Here is a 15,539-nt window from a genome sequence, read left to right on the forward strand (position 1 = left end):
CATTGGCACTTCTTGTAAGGAGCAGCTTGTCAAAGGAATTGCTCTTCAGCCAGGCAATGTTAACATTGAACCAACACCAAACTAATTGTTTTAGGTCATCCTGGGCGCATATGCATGAAGGGCTGGGCGAGGCGGGTACCACGTAAACTGGGTCCCCCTCCAAGCTGCAAACTCAGCAGGACATGCTAACAGGTGGGGCAATGGGAATCCTAAGGCATTTAAGGGGACAGCCAGCTATAAGCCACCCTGGGAGGGGTGGTGTAATCATGCAGACACTGGACCAGCTTCTATAGAAGCAGAGGACCGGGCAGGAGGATGTGTCTTCCCTCTTACTATGGGGTCTGACAGCTGGGAGGTAATGATTTGACTTTCCAGAGTAGAAGGGTCCTGCTGCCAGAATTGAATTCCCCCTGGTGTAAGTTATTTATCCTTCCCTGAACAGATGGGTTTTGGTTTTATCAGGCTAAAGTCCACAGGGAGTTGAAAAAGGATGGGGGCACCTGTCCAGAAGGGGCATGCTGGCCTCCGGTCCAGTATGGGCTTGGACTTGTTTTTGCTGGTCCTGGGAGAGGCCCGGGAATCAGCAGGAAGTAGGTAAAGATGCTTACCTTGGTGGGGGGCCCTGGTTGTGACGGTGGCCACCACCAGAGCTGTGGAGGAGTTACATGGTGATCCAGAGTCCGCAAGGTACAGAAGGGTACTACATGCAACAACACAATAAGGGTGCTAAGCCAAGGATACCCAGGGATGTCTTAGCGTTGTCCCCTGGAAGATCAACAGCACCCCACTGGTCCTATGGGTGGTTGTGGGCCAGAACAACCGGGGGCTGCCTGGAATGCTCTGCCCCCCTTTTGTGGGGCATGAGTAAGTGCATTGACTGGTGGTCCACGGATGGGAAGGGCGGCCTCTCCCAAAATTGGTAGCCACCAATTGGCATCGGTCACGGTGTAATTTGGCTCATCAGGCGGCCAGGCTGCATAGGGGCTGGCCTGCCCTTGAATCGCCCCAAAGATAACACACCATGTTGGCATATTTGTTATACAAATAAACCTGCAGCAATTTTCTCCACTAAAAAGGTGTTGTGTGGTTTATTTATGTATTTTGCTGTACGAAAACTGAGAAGGTGTCTTGTGGTTTATTTATGTATGTTGCTGTATGAGAACTGAGAAGTGTTGCCGATATAGGCACTATGCCAGGCTGCCTGGGGGGCCAGGTAGGGGACCTCCCAACAGGGCAGCCACCTTAGTGCCACAGGAAGGCATAGGCTTCAGCATACCAGGCTCCCTGGTCTAGGGACCAGGGGGTCAGTCGACCTCCTCACTTCCGGCCGTGGGGTGGGGAGGACAAGGGTACAAATACCTTCCCCCGCCACTGTGCAGCCTCTTGACTGCTGCCTATCTCGCTGTTTCCTACCCTACCGCTTACTCTGCAGATGGCCAAGGGTGGTAGGGGGAGGGAAAGTATCTAACTTATTATTTTGTGTTGCAGGAGGAGTTACAGGGCGATCCAGGGTCTGCAAAGTACAGAAGGGTACTACATGCAGCAGCACAATAAGGGTGCAAAGCCAAGGATGCCCAGGGATGTCTAAGCGTTGTCCCCTGGAAGATCAACAGCGCCCTGTTAGTCCCACTGGCGATTGTGGGCCTGAGCTACCGGGGGGCTGCCTGTAACGCTCTGACCCCCTTATGGGGTGCATGAGTGAGCGCGTGGACTGACCGCCCACGGATGAGAGGTGTGGCCCCTCCCAAAATTGGTAACCACCAATTGGCGATGGCCACAGTGTAATTTGGCTTATCAGGCGGGCAGGCAGCATGGGGGCTGGCCTGCCCTTGGATCGCCTGTAAGATAACTCACCATGTTGGCATATTTGTTACGCGAATAAACCTGCAGCAATTTTCTCCACTAAAAAGCTGTTGTGTGGTTTAATAATGAATTCTGCTCAACGAAACTGAGAAGGTGTCTTGTGGTTTACTTTTGTATGTTGCTGTATGAGAACTGAGAAGTGTTGCTGATATTGGCACTATGGGAATTACGTTTACATATGTTCTCTCATGCCAAAAAGTAATGGAGCATTTATTCCACAGTGCCACAGAAGGGAAGGTCTCATAGTGCTGACTGTGAATGAATCTATACAACCCTGACCATACTGCACTTCTAGTAAAAGGATGTCAAACCCTCAGCCACTTCTCGTGGCATACTTCATCACTGAGTATGCTCCTAACTATGGCGAAGTATACTGTGTCCACAGTGGAGAAATGAGTAGTGTGTTGTGTGTGGGATTCTAAAGTGTGGCATAGTTATTTTCGACTGTCAGTGCCCATTTTACACAACTCCTTATGTGGTTTTATAATTCTAAATGGATGTGCTGAGTTCCTAGGTGATACCAATGCTCAAAGTTACAATTTTATCAGGTAGGAAAGATACTTACAAATACGTTCTTCTTATAATATTAAAATTGTAGGAGACTGGCTTAGTATATGGTGTACACTTATATAAGTGGGCACCCTGAACTAATCCAGACAACCCTCATGGTGATTTTAGAGGTCTTAGACAACCTTAGAAAGCTCTCTAAGTGGTAGCTGTGAAGAGCAGCTGCCAGGCTTAGTCCAGAAGGAGTGTAAAACAGCTTGTTTCACCACAACATAATCTTATTGGTATAGATTAAGTGAAAAAGAACCACACAGTGAATTCATAAAAATATGTATTTATTATAAGACACTCACTATCACATACAAATATCTCCTACCCGGCGATATACATAATGCATACAATACTTTACAATAAAAATAGGTAAGTAGCACAAATACATAGTGGTTGCATGGAGGAGACTAAACCATATATTAAAATGGTAGTATGTGAAACACGACTCAAGTCAAAACTATACCCATAAGATGTATAAGTGATGGGGACCCAAGGGACCACCCAAGGTAAGTACCCAGGGACCCCACGGAGGCTGTGTGCAGAGTGAGAACATGATTGCGAACTCAATTCAAGTCAATGCGTAAGTCGTTGTTGCAATTTTAAAGAAGAAGGACCCTTCCCAGTAGACCCTGAAGAAACCCTGTGGGAAAAAGAAGGTTGTAGAGCCACCCCATGAGTGGATACCCTGGGAACCAAGATACCTACACCAGGGAAGCCGGGTGCATAGGTGTAGAGGGGCGTCGGAAACCGCAGTTAAACTCAATGGAGGACTTCAGGAAGATGCAGCTGGCGAAGATGAAAGTGTCTAGTGGAACCCAAAGGTCGTTTTAAGACACGAAGTACCTGCAAGAAAAGTGGACAGGGTCTATGCCACTCAGGAGTGACCAGGGGGCACGGAAGACCAATGCCCACTGATGTCGGTTGTTGCAGGAGAGATGATGGTGACCTTGGAACAGTAGGTGTGTGAGACCAGGCAATGCTGTGGAAGACCAGGAGCCATTCACAAGCTTTCTCACATCAGATGTCAAGAGTGGATGGGTCGGTGTCCGTCAGGAGCACCAACAAGCTTTGGCAATGGCAACAAATGTGGAAAGCGAAAAAGGGGAGCCCACTGGAATCAAAGAAGACCCTCAAGAGGACCCACAGGCACTTGAATCACAAGAGGACCTCGAGCAGCTCACCAAAGATGCAGGCCCACGGTGCAAGAGATGCAGTGAGAATGAAGATTTTGGTCACAGGAAATGCTTGAGGTTGGGGCTACTTGGAGCCTGAAGTTCTCTGTGGAAGAGAGATAACAAGCCTTTGCAATGACAAGTCAATGCTGAGCACAGGGGTTTAGTTCTTGTGGTTCTGATGAGGGATACTTGCCTCAAACTCACTGAGAAGACAGTGCAGGCCTCTAGGGAGTTGTACAATCACCACCCATGTTGGTGACCCTTTCGGAGTGCATTGGAGCCCAGGAGCAGCAGCCCAGTTAGCTTAGTTGTGGTGCTTTCAGATGCAGGGAAGTGCCTCCTACACTTCAAGGGAGATTCCTTCAGATGGCTTGGATGCCAACAGGCTTTGGAAGGTTCCTGTATGAAGCACATATATGGATGTTGCAGCAGACGAGCAGAAAGAAGAGACCAGGAGCAGAAGGAGTTTTCCCAATCGCAGTCTTGGTGTCCAGAGCAAAGATCAGCAGACTCCAGAATGCCCAGATGGTCAACAAAGAAGTGGTGTCTTGATCTGAATCTTGTCCCATGACAAATCTAGGGACCCATCCAAAGGTAAGCCCTTAAGTACCCTAAGGAAAGGATTGAGACGATTCACTGGCCCCTTCCAGACAAGGGGCTGGACAGTGGGAAGGATACTCCCATGTCCTTTGTTCAGTTTTGCGCCAGTGTGGGAGCCAATGGCTCCCTGAACTGGTTTGAACTGAAGTATGAAAGGAGGGCACCAAATGTGCCCTTCAAGCAGTCTCAGTGGCGCTAGCAAGCACCCCCACCCTGCCCCAATACACTAAACCCTGTCTGGAAGATGGTCAAAGCTCCCTGTGACCGGATATGTTTTGTTCTGCCTTCTCCTGCCCGAGCTTGCCTCATCAGCAGGAAATAAGAAACATGTCCCTGTCGGCAGCAGCTCCAGCTTGCTGTCTGGTTCTTGAAGATGGGTACCTGGAGCACTGAGGGCCTCCCGGAGGAGCTTTATAGTGCATGGAATCATATATCCCACTCCACGTGGGGGTATGATTACAACATGCTTGATACCAAACACAGCAGAGTTTGTTCCAGCCAGTTTAGAGATGGTCATTGCATAATGATGCATGGCCACTCTATATAGCTTAATGGCTTATGCACTTACAACCCGGAAGAATGGGCTCCGAAGGTTGTAGGTGTTTCCCGCTCATTCTGGGGCACCCTCACACTTAGATCTGAGCACCCTGCCTTCAGAATTAAAAAGACCTGCCATAGGGGTGACTTATAGGTTTTATGTGCAGTAACCTCAGATATAGGGAAACCTATATCTGTAGTAAGTGCTGCTAGCACCAGCTTACACAGGCTGCAATGGCAGCCTGTAGTCACAGTTTTGATGGTCTCCCACGGGTGGCATAATACATGCTTCAGCCCATGGGGACGCGTGGTGTACCTATGCCCTGGGTACCTCAGTACCATATGCTAGGGACTTATAAAGGTACTCCAGTAGCCAATCTTGGATGTACCTATGTACTCACCAAAACCAATTTAGGGGAGAAAGCACAGAGACTAGGGTCCTGATTAGCACGATCCCAGTCAGACTAGTCAAAAACAGAAATATACCAGGCAAAACGTGGGAGTAACCATAAAAGCAGATCATACTTTCCTATAAAAACCAAGAGAGATTTGTTAGGAATGAATATTTTTTTGTTTTTATGTACATGGATCTATATTTTAGAGTAATATATTACTTATCTGTGTTCCAGAAAATATGGCAGATTTATCAGCAAGACACTTTCTAATGTCTGGAAGAAATCATTATAGCATATGCAACCTACTGTCTTAAACTAGGATTCCTCCCAGTGAGGGACACCAGTTTTAACTCTGATATGTACCTACAATAGCTGAAACAGTAAAGCAATCTGTCAAGTAATTAGAAAGATATCTCCCTTACCACAATTACAGAGAGCATTTGAAAATGTATTGCAACGTTTTATGAACAAATATGCATTTCTCTCTCTTCAGGTGTGTGATAATGAAGAGCAGTGTCAGTGTATGGAAGGCTGGGAACCACCTGACTGCACACAGAGATCGAAATGCAACAAAACATCTGCACAGAGTAAGCTCATACAGTATGTTATATTTAAGTTTCAGAATTGATATGTGCATTTGGCCAGTAGATGTGCTCTTCGTGCAAAAGGAATGTATTCAAAAGTAAAGCATTCATTCATTTCCAAGAACAGTGGTAAGATGGCTGCACTGTACACTAGCATTGGAAAGGCCAAATGGTCACAGACCAACAGTAACTGAAGCAATTATTAAATGTTCTTTTCAAGTCAGAAGAAACACGACTTCAGCCCTTCAGAGCTTACTGAGATGATCCTCTCAAGTCAGAAGTAACTGCTTAACAAGTCCGTGAAAAAGCTGCAGTAAGTCATGTTTTTAATAAATGTCCCTCTTGAGTGAGATATGTCATCAGCAGTGCATTACACGCGCAAGTTATAGTGAGTCCAACTAACTATAACGTGGAATTTCATTGGTTTTATGTCAGTAAAATTTCCAGCTAACTATAACTGGTGTCAAACCTATGGTTTTTTCAGTGAATTTCGTAGGTTTTTCAAATGCTACTTCCTAACTATAACGAGTGTAAAACCTATGGTTTTTTCAGTGAATTTCATAGTTTTTTTGAATGCTAGTTCCTAAGTATGTAATCACGTTCGTAACTAGATAGTGTCACCGCCTACACGTCCTGAGAAGCGCATGTAAAGTCATGTGACTTGAAAACAAGACTTCCAATTGGTTCTTAGTAGTTTCTGTTCTGGAATTTACACGAAGCATTCCACCCACTTTCCTCACAATCTTTTCTACTCTCAAAAGACAACAACGTCGAGCATCTTCCGGAAGACTTTGCTGAAATGGCTGCCCTTCCGCATTCATCTTCCGAATCTGAAGGAAATGAGCGACCACCGTTAAGAAGGAAAAAGGAATCTTTCATTTGGCAATTTTTTACTTATCCTGAAGATCAAAAGAAAGTGAATGCGCCAAAAGTAACCTGCACGATATGCAATTCGGAGCTCTCAAGGGGAAATCCAAATAAAAAATATTCCTTTTCTATACACACCATGCAGCGGCATGTTAAACAAAGGCATCCTGAGCATTATGCAAAAGCATCGACAAGAGCCCTGGCCACGCTATTACCATCAGAGGTGGCCAGCACATCTTCTGGTGTACGACCTGTATCTCCATCGAGTGCTGAGATGGACTTGAGACCATATCTTGCGAAGGTGCATATGAAATGCAACGAGTGTGGAGAAATTATTTTGTATGGAGAGCAGAGCCTCGTTCTTATTAAACTCAAAATTGAAAGTCACAAATGCCCCAGGAAAAGATAAATTTCTTCACTTCATTTTCAAACTATTACATACTGAAAAATGTAGTAGCAACTTTAAAATCGAAAGCATCATAACACTTCTTTCCCCCCCAAAAAAAAAAAAAAAAAGTTATTTTCAGAACTAACTCTTTCTACCAAAACGTGCTCCAAGAGCATATTATGAGATGTTTTTTCGCCGCTTTATTTTAGTGCGAGACCGGGTGCGCGCACCCTCCTATCGCGTACAGGACCTGACACTTGCATGTGAAGTCATGTGACTTCTAAACAACACTTCTAATTGGTTCTTGGTAGTTTCTATTCTGGAATTTACACGCAGCACTCCACCCACTTCCATCACTTTCTTTTCTACTCTCAAGAGAGAACAACGTCGAACATCTTCCCGAAGACTTCGGTACAATGGCTACCGTTCCGCATTCATCTTCCGAATCTAAAGGAAATGAGCGACCACCTTTGACAAGAAAAACGGAGGCCACGCTATTACCATCAGAAGTAATCAGCACATCTTCCGGTGGACGACCTGTATCTCCATCGAGTGCTGAGATGGACTTGAGACCATATCTGGCGAACGTGCACATGAAATGCACGAACTGTGGAGAACTTCTTGTATAAGGAGAGCAAAGCTTTACTCTAATTAAACACACAATTGAGAGTCATAAATGCTCCAAGAAAAGTTAAATTTCTTCACTTTATTTGGATAGTATGACATACTGAAAAATGTCGTAGCAACTTTAAGAAATCAAAAGCATCAAAACACTTGTTTCCAAAAAAAAAAAAAAAAAAAAAGTTCTTTTCAGAACTAACTCTTTCCACCAAAACATGCTCCAAGAGCATATTATAAGATGTTTTTTCGCCGCTTTATTTTAGTGCGAGACCGGGTGCGCGCACCCTCCTATCGCGTACAGGACCTGACACTTCCATGTGAAGTCATGTGACTTCTAAACGAAACTTCTAATTGGTTCTTGGTAGTTTCTATTCTGGAATTTACACGCAGCACTCCACCCACTTCCATCACTTTCTTTTCTACTCTCAAGAGACAACAACGTCGAACATCTTCCCGAAGACTTCGGTACAATGGCTACCGTTCCGCATTCATCTTCCGAATCTGAAGAAAATGAGCGACCACCATTGACAAGAAAAACGGAGGCCACGCTATTACCATCAGAAGTAATCAGCACATCTTCCGGTGGACGACCTGTATCTCCATCGAGTGCTGAAATGGACTTGAAACCATGTCTGGCGAACGTGCACATAAAATGCAACAACTGTGGAGAACTTCTTGTATACGGAGAGCAAAGCTTTACTCTAATTAAACACAAAATTGAGAGTCATAAATGCTCCAAGAAAAGTTAAATTTCTTCACTTTATTTGGATAGTATAACATACTGAAAAATGTCGTAGCAACTTTAAGAAATCAAAAGCATCATAACACTTGTTTCCAAAAAACAAAAAAAAACAAAAAGTTCTTTTCAGAACTAACTCTTTGTACCAACACAAGCTTCAAGAGCATATTAGCTGATATTTTCTCGCCGCTTTCTTTCAGTGCGCGACCGGTTGCGCGCACCCACCTATCGCGTACAGGCGTCGAGACACGCATGTGCAGTCATGTGACTTTAAAACAACACTTCCAATTGGTTCTTACTAGTTTCTATTCTGCAATTTACACGGAACACTCCACCCACTTCCCTAGAAAACTAGTTTATCGAAAAACTTTTAAAGCCTCCTCTTATGAAATATTCGACATCAATCACATAGCAGAGTACTAAATAGCACTATATACACTCCGTCCCTTAATTATAAGAGACTTATTGCTATGTAAAAGCAACTTTTGTTTTCACGCGATAATGTGAAATGCTGAGCCTGTTACACAATTTGCTTTCACATATATGTTACTATTCTCCTTCGAGCACTAACACCGTAGAAAAAATACCACCAATAGCGCTGATATTTTTTACACCGACAACGGGCGATTTCTACGGTTAGAGCCCTTACAATTATAAAGTTTTATTTCCTAAGTCTCTGATCTCCAACTGTGCAACGTAGCTCCCCTGTGTGTCGTAATAAGGTCCATAAACAAAAACTACAGGGCCAGCATTATAAACATGCACAGAACCACAAAACGACAAGAGCCACCATGTTGATATATATCCTTAATATAATAAACCTCTGAGAATAAATACATATTTCCGTGGCACCCCATAACACAAATGTGGCATCCTCTGACTCTGCTCCATTACCAAACACCGTAACTCCCCGCCCCCCTCACTTTTCACTAAACTCCGCACTCCAGCCCACCCGGACCCCCTATTACAAACCCCCAACCTACCCTCCCTGCCCAAACCCACCATGAACCTCAAACCACCCCTAGAAAACTTATAAGACACAGGATTACTAAAACTCAAAGAATACGCAACAGGCAGATAATGTAAATAGTACATAAAGGCACATATTTTTTCCTTAATACTATTTAAAAACATGTTCTATTTTTTATAAATCTATCATGCATCTGACCCTCTAGAACTGCTTTCAAAACGTGAACTATAAACCTCTACTTTTCATTTTCAAACCATACACTTTCATCTGACCCTCTACAACTGCTTTCAAAACGTGAACTATAAACCTCTACTTTTCATTTTCAAACCATACACTTTCAATTACATTATTTTTTTTTCCACAATTCATGTAATGTTACACACCTTTTCTAAAATACACCAGTCCCTATCATTTATAAGGATTTATTTTCAGTCTTCATCAGTGACACTTTCTTAACATATAATAGAAATCACTATAACTTTTTAAACGACAATGCTAATGCGGTAAAAATAACCCTTCATTTGCTTTCCTTTAAGAATGCAGACTATGTATCCCACGCATGCGTTTCTTGATCTTTATATTTGGCAGCGAATACCGACCTTGAATCGGAAGACATGAACAAGACCGCCATTGTCACATTTAAAACTGAACGTTGCATCTGCTCACACACATATCTTTCACTAAGCTAACATTCACAGAAAACATCATTGATGTAAAAAAAAATTGACCTTGCTTTACAACTCCCTCAAATCACTCCCTTATTTTTTAACGCATCCTCCAGTTCAAAAAAAGCTACTTTTTTGATAACCACTAAGCAAAATATAAGTGACTAGACTCCTAGAAAATGTATCAAGTCATTCTGCTCCTCTCCACTGCATAGCCGGCGACCTAATTCTGTGGAGTTGCTATACAACCAGCAGTGCTGCGCCGTTTCCTTTACCATCTTGGGAAATTCAAAATGGATGTCCCTCCTGCCTTCGCAAACGAGCCGGACCACTTAGAACTATTTCGACAGAGAATGCTTTTGTACTACGGCACCTTACCACTCTCAACTTTGAATACTTCATATTGATTATCATTTCGATATTCGTATTTCACCTGTGTGCAGCCTGTATTTCATTGCCTGAGCTGTGATTTCACGTGGGCCCTGGATTTATGTCTCTGCAATTTGGTACCTCCTGAACCGAATTACAATCACCTCATGAATCCGTTACTTGATCATGAACAGCTTTGTTACAACGGAGGGTTTATGGCCTTTGCAGCGATACAAGGAGTTCTGGGTCATTGGAATATATGCGCAGCGGCGCAAGATTTCCTAACAGAGAGCTACATTGAAAACCCACCGAGCTGCCCTATGATGGTAAAAGACGCTCCAATAATGACAGATCATGAATGCTCCTTTCATCTTCTCAATTGGATGGCTGACATGTTCTCAGATGATAACAATGATTTCATGTTAGAGGCACTTGCTGCATACTTTGCCTACACAATGGACGGTTAACTCTTTCCTAACAGCGAGCTACATCGAAAACCCACCGACCTGCACTCTGATGGTAAAAGAGGCTCCGATTATAACAGATCATCAGTACTGCTTTACTCTTTTCCATTGGATAGCTGACATACTTTCAAATGATAAAACTGATTTCCTGTTACAAGCAGAAGCTACCTATTTTGCCTAAACAATGCTTCAATAACTCTTATACAAGCCATTGACGTCCTCATTTCCTTTTGGTTTTCTATATTCTTCACGTTCTTTTCCATATTTTCTTTTGAAGAACAGACCTATTTGCTTTACTAACAATGGACATTATGATTTCGTGTTGTTTGACAGCTGATTCATAAAGTAATGATGTATAACCACTTGCATTTTCATATATCGTTCCTAAACTGAAAGGCCAGAGACCTTCTTCCATTTATTAAAATATAATATACTTCCTTATAAGAGTGTACAATGTTTTTTTCCAACTATATTCATTTTTCTTCAACTATAGCGTTTGTATTCCATGTACTACTGACAATACCAATTACTGTGTTTTTTGCAATTTCTGTACTCATATTACATAATGATTTGCATTTAAAACAGTACATTTCTAAATAAACATTCCAAATATTCACGGTTTCTCTTTTAATCCATAATCTCAACTGAAATGATTTCATTTTGAAAAACTATTCATGGGTTCCACATAACCTTAACTGTAGACACTGAAGACCTTATTTATAAAGACCTTCCGCCGCCGGGGCCTCATTTTTTAAAATGGGAAAAAGTAACGCACCGGTGGCGCAAGGCCTTCATAAATAAAGTCCTGAATGTTTTCTTTTCTCGACCTCACTTACTGATACTAGAACCTCCAAGCCAATTACGGCCCGTGAACTCTTTCTTAGTAGGTCGCGCACCGTAAAGACAGTTATACCACTGTTAACATTTTTTTTTTTACTGTTACTAAGCACCGACGCAGTTCCGCTTTACTCAGAGTTAATCACTGCTCCCACGCTTCTACAGGCCAGACGCTTTGTCGTATTTCTCTCCTTATCACCCTTTCATCTCCACAATAACAAACAGTTCTCCGCCAGCCACCAGAGAACAGACTCAGAAGCAGAGGCACCAAAGAGTGAACCTATCACCAACTGCCATCTCCGGCTGTTTCCATGGTTACACCTCATTCTGCACCTTGCTGAAGGCACAGGTCAAAAGTTCATGTCTTAACGTTCTACAACAAACTAAGAACACTATTTTCCCTCCAGAAACTCCTGCCAATACACAGCTCTGTTACATATCTTGTTTTTTCACACCCAATAGTACTTTTCGTTTAACATAAACATTAACATGGAACGTACTGTTCAATCTCCACTTGTTGCAATCAACCAATCATTTTTATTTTTTAAACCACACCCAGCCTCTTCCTTTTTCTTTATTTAGAATTTCAACTTCTAACTACCATTCCACTTCCAGAACAGATCGGAGGACGACTACAAATCCCTTGAAAATGAAGGTATGGCTAATAGGACACAGTTACATTCACTGGAGTGAAAAATATGCAGTAAGCAGACGAATTTGCAACCTCAGCTTACCAAATGTACACATAACATGGATTTCCAAAAGAGGATTGAAATGTCACCAATTGATTCCATTGGTGAAAACTTTTATGCATCTCCCAGAACCAGACCTTATAATTGTGCACTGTGGTGGGAACGATCTAGGCACAATCACTGGGGTAGGTCTGGAAATGCTTCTAAAAGACACCTTTGGGCAATTGATGACACTTTTTCCTCGATCTGCCTTGGTATATTCCAATATATGCCAAAGACAGAAATGAAATTGGTCCAATCAACATTGTGCACAATTTGAGAAAGCAAGGAGACATGTAAATAAATCTGTTTCTGCGTTCCTCAGAGATTATAGCATGGGTTCTATTTACCACAACAACTTGCGATACCACATGCAAGACGTCTATAGGAGAGACGGTGTTCATTTCACGAATGAGGGAAACAGAATCTTCCTCTGCAACATCAGGCTCTGCATCGGTACTTACTTATAAATGCAGAAAACACTCAATTAACACAAGGTCTATTTTCAGAGCCACCTTATATCTAAGCACTTAATCTTCTGATTTATCTCCATTTTCACACTCTTGTGAATAGGTGTGCGCGACCGGGTGCGCGCACCCCGTAATTTTTTTCCCGAAAAAAATATATCTTTTCGCGTTTAAGGGCCTTACTGCACACCCCGAGAAAACCTATGCAGCAAGACAATCTCTACCTTATCCCCTTTCCATGTTTCAACGCTTTGAAATGAACAATATATCTACTCGCAGTGACAAAATGGCGGACAAAACTTCCTGATTTATATTGGAATCGAACATTAACAGACGTCACGCAGCAAAAAAAAATTCCGCTCACGCGCAGCCGCTTGGGTGCGCGCACGTGTGCGCGCCTATAGATATATAATTGACTTTAACTTTAATTTTCTCAACAACTACTGAACGGATTTACACCATTCCAAAAAAAGCGTAATCTGCGAACAAGACTCTACAGTTTTGGCAAATTTCTTATAAATCCATTCAGCCGTTCGACCTGTAGCCGAGTCTAAAGGTCCCATGGAAAATAACATGGAGAAAACACGTTTTGGGACCCCCCTTATATCTCAGCCCCCACTTGACCAATCCCCCCCAAACTTTCAGGGAAGGAGCGCAGCGGACCGAGCCATGTTCTTTGAGAAATTCGCAAAGACTCATCCACCAGGGCCAAAGTTATTCCAAATAGAATGTTGAGGATTTCCTATGGAAACTAGGTCCTAACTATAACTACCTACTGGCGACCGCCAGTAGGTAATATATATATATATATATATACTACCAGTAGGTAGTTATAGTTAGGATTTTTTTCAATGTTAAATCTCAAAATTCTATTTGGAATAACTTTGGCGCCGGTTGACGAATCTGCCTGAAAATTTCCTTTAAATGGCCTCTTCAAGCTCCGGTCCTTCCCAGAAAGTTTGATGGGGATTCGTCAAGCGGGGGCCGAGATAAAAGGGGAGTCCCAAATCGCGTTTTCCCCCATGTTAATTTCCATAGGGCGGTCGACCTCACTTTTAGCCCGAACGGCTGAATGGATTTCCACCAAACTTGGCAAAGTTGTAGGGACTGGTAGCCCGATGTGCCTTTGCTATGTCTCAAGATATGTGCTCCATTGGATTTTGAGTAATTTAGGTTAAAAAAAATATATATATATCTATAGGCGCGCCCCGGTACGCGCACCGGGGCGCATACCGGGGGCGCCACGCAACTTGCGCACGGAAAGCTAATTGGCTCACGGGTGTCTGTAAACATTCGAAACAGTCCGGAGTGGCCGCCATCTTGTGTCTCGGTAGGATCGAGACACAAGAGGTGACATAAAAAAAGGGAGAAATGACTATAAGGGGGCAGGGTAGACCCCCACCTGACACCCTAGGTTTGATATGGGGGCTAAAATAGGGTCTCGCGGGGCATTTAAAAAAAATATTTTTTTTTCGATTTGCGCGGGGGGAGCGCCCGGTACGCGCACCGGAAAGCGCACCGGGGAGCGAAGCATGGGGAAAATCCAGGGCCTCATTTATGAAGGCCTTGCCACAGTTTTGCGCCGCCTGTGCGTCACTTTTTGGGACCCACCAGCGGTGTAAAAAATGCACCTTGTTGCGCTATATTTAAATAATGACGCATCTAGGTAGATGGGTCACTTTTTAAAACCCTGCGCCACATTATACCTGCGTCAGGTATAATGTATGCAGAGGGGGCGTTCCCCCGCAAAAAGCTTCGTAATAGTGACGCAGTGAAATCTATGAGATTTTACTGCGTCACTTTTAGGATGCTGTTGCGTCAAAATCTTGCGCCTGCCTCACAGCAGGCGTAAGACTGACGCAAGTTTTGGAAAAAGAACAACGGTGGAGGATTCCCATCAAAACAGCACCTGGTCAAATATTCTCCCAAAATTAGTTTAGACCCACATTATAGTGCATGGGACAATATGTGTGCACACTTCAGTAACACCCACCGTTACAATGTTGGTTCAAAACATGAACTATGAATTACTTTAAACAAGGTCAAGGTGCACCACTTTAGAGTTTGCATGAACTGACAACTTTGATGAGGTTAGCAGCAATGATCACATTAGTTGTTACTTGTGTTCTTTAAGAGTTCTTTTATTGAGTTCAGTTGTAAGTAACAAATCACACACAGGAGCTACAGCCGACGCGTTTCGTCCTCTTGGGACTTCTTCAGGGCGAAGTGAAATAATAGATTAGTGTCCTTGTGTCTTCTCCCGTGACTATCAGGGTGCGTGGAGATATCTGTAACGATTTGTTATGCTTGATAGAGCATCCTGTTGAACAAAAAGTTCTCTGTGGAGGAATCTCGTCTGTCCGGGTCGTTCTTATTATTGGGCGGTATATATCTATTTGTGGTCTGTACTGCCAAAATTCTCTTGAAAGGGTATTTCAATATTGTACATATAAATATCATCAATAATATGGATGATGATCCAAAAAGAGCTGGAACCAGGGTAGTAGAAAATGTAGGTTTTAGTCTGGCTATCTATTGTAGTTGGCTTGTTATAAGGAAAGGGGTATTAAACCTTCTGCTTAGGCACTCTTAATAAAGTGAGCTAAGGCATCCCCTGGTTCCTATATCCACCTGCAGTACAACGTCCTCCTCCGTCAGGTAGCAGCAGTCTATGAGATTTCACTGCGTCACTTTTAGGACGCTGTTGCG

The 15,539-nt window shown here is 43.2% G+C and overlaps 1 protein-coding gene across 1 annotated transcript in view; it reads left to right on the forward strand.

The window, feature by feature from the left end:
- The window catches only part of LOC147683102 (disintegrin and metalloproteinase domain-containing protein 28-like), a 3,314,421-nt gene extending 3,299,348 nt beyond the window's left edge, over positions 1-15,073 (forward strand). The window contains exons 14-16 of the mRNA XM_086942499.1: positions 5,622-5,715; positions 6,385-6,402; positions 14,967-15,073. Of these exons, the coding sequence (XP_086798625.1) occupies positions 5,622-5,715; positions 6,385-6,402; positions 14,967-15,073 (219 nt within the window). The remainder of the gene's footprint in view (positions 1-5,621; positions 5,716-6,384; positions 6,403-14,966) is intronic.
- Positions 15,074-15,539: the final 466 nt, after the last annotated feature.

The sequence above is a fragment of the Lissotriton vulgaris genome, chromosome 11 (genome assembly GCF_964263255.1).
Source record: "Lissotriton vulgaris chromosome 11, aLisVul1.2, whole genome shotgun sequence".
Lineage (NCBI taxonomy): Eukaryota > Metazoa > Chordata > Amphibia > Caudata > Salamandridae > Lissotriton > Lissotriton vulgaris.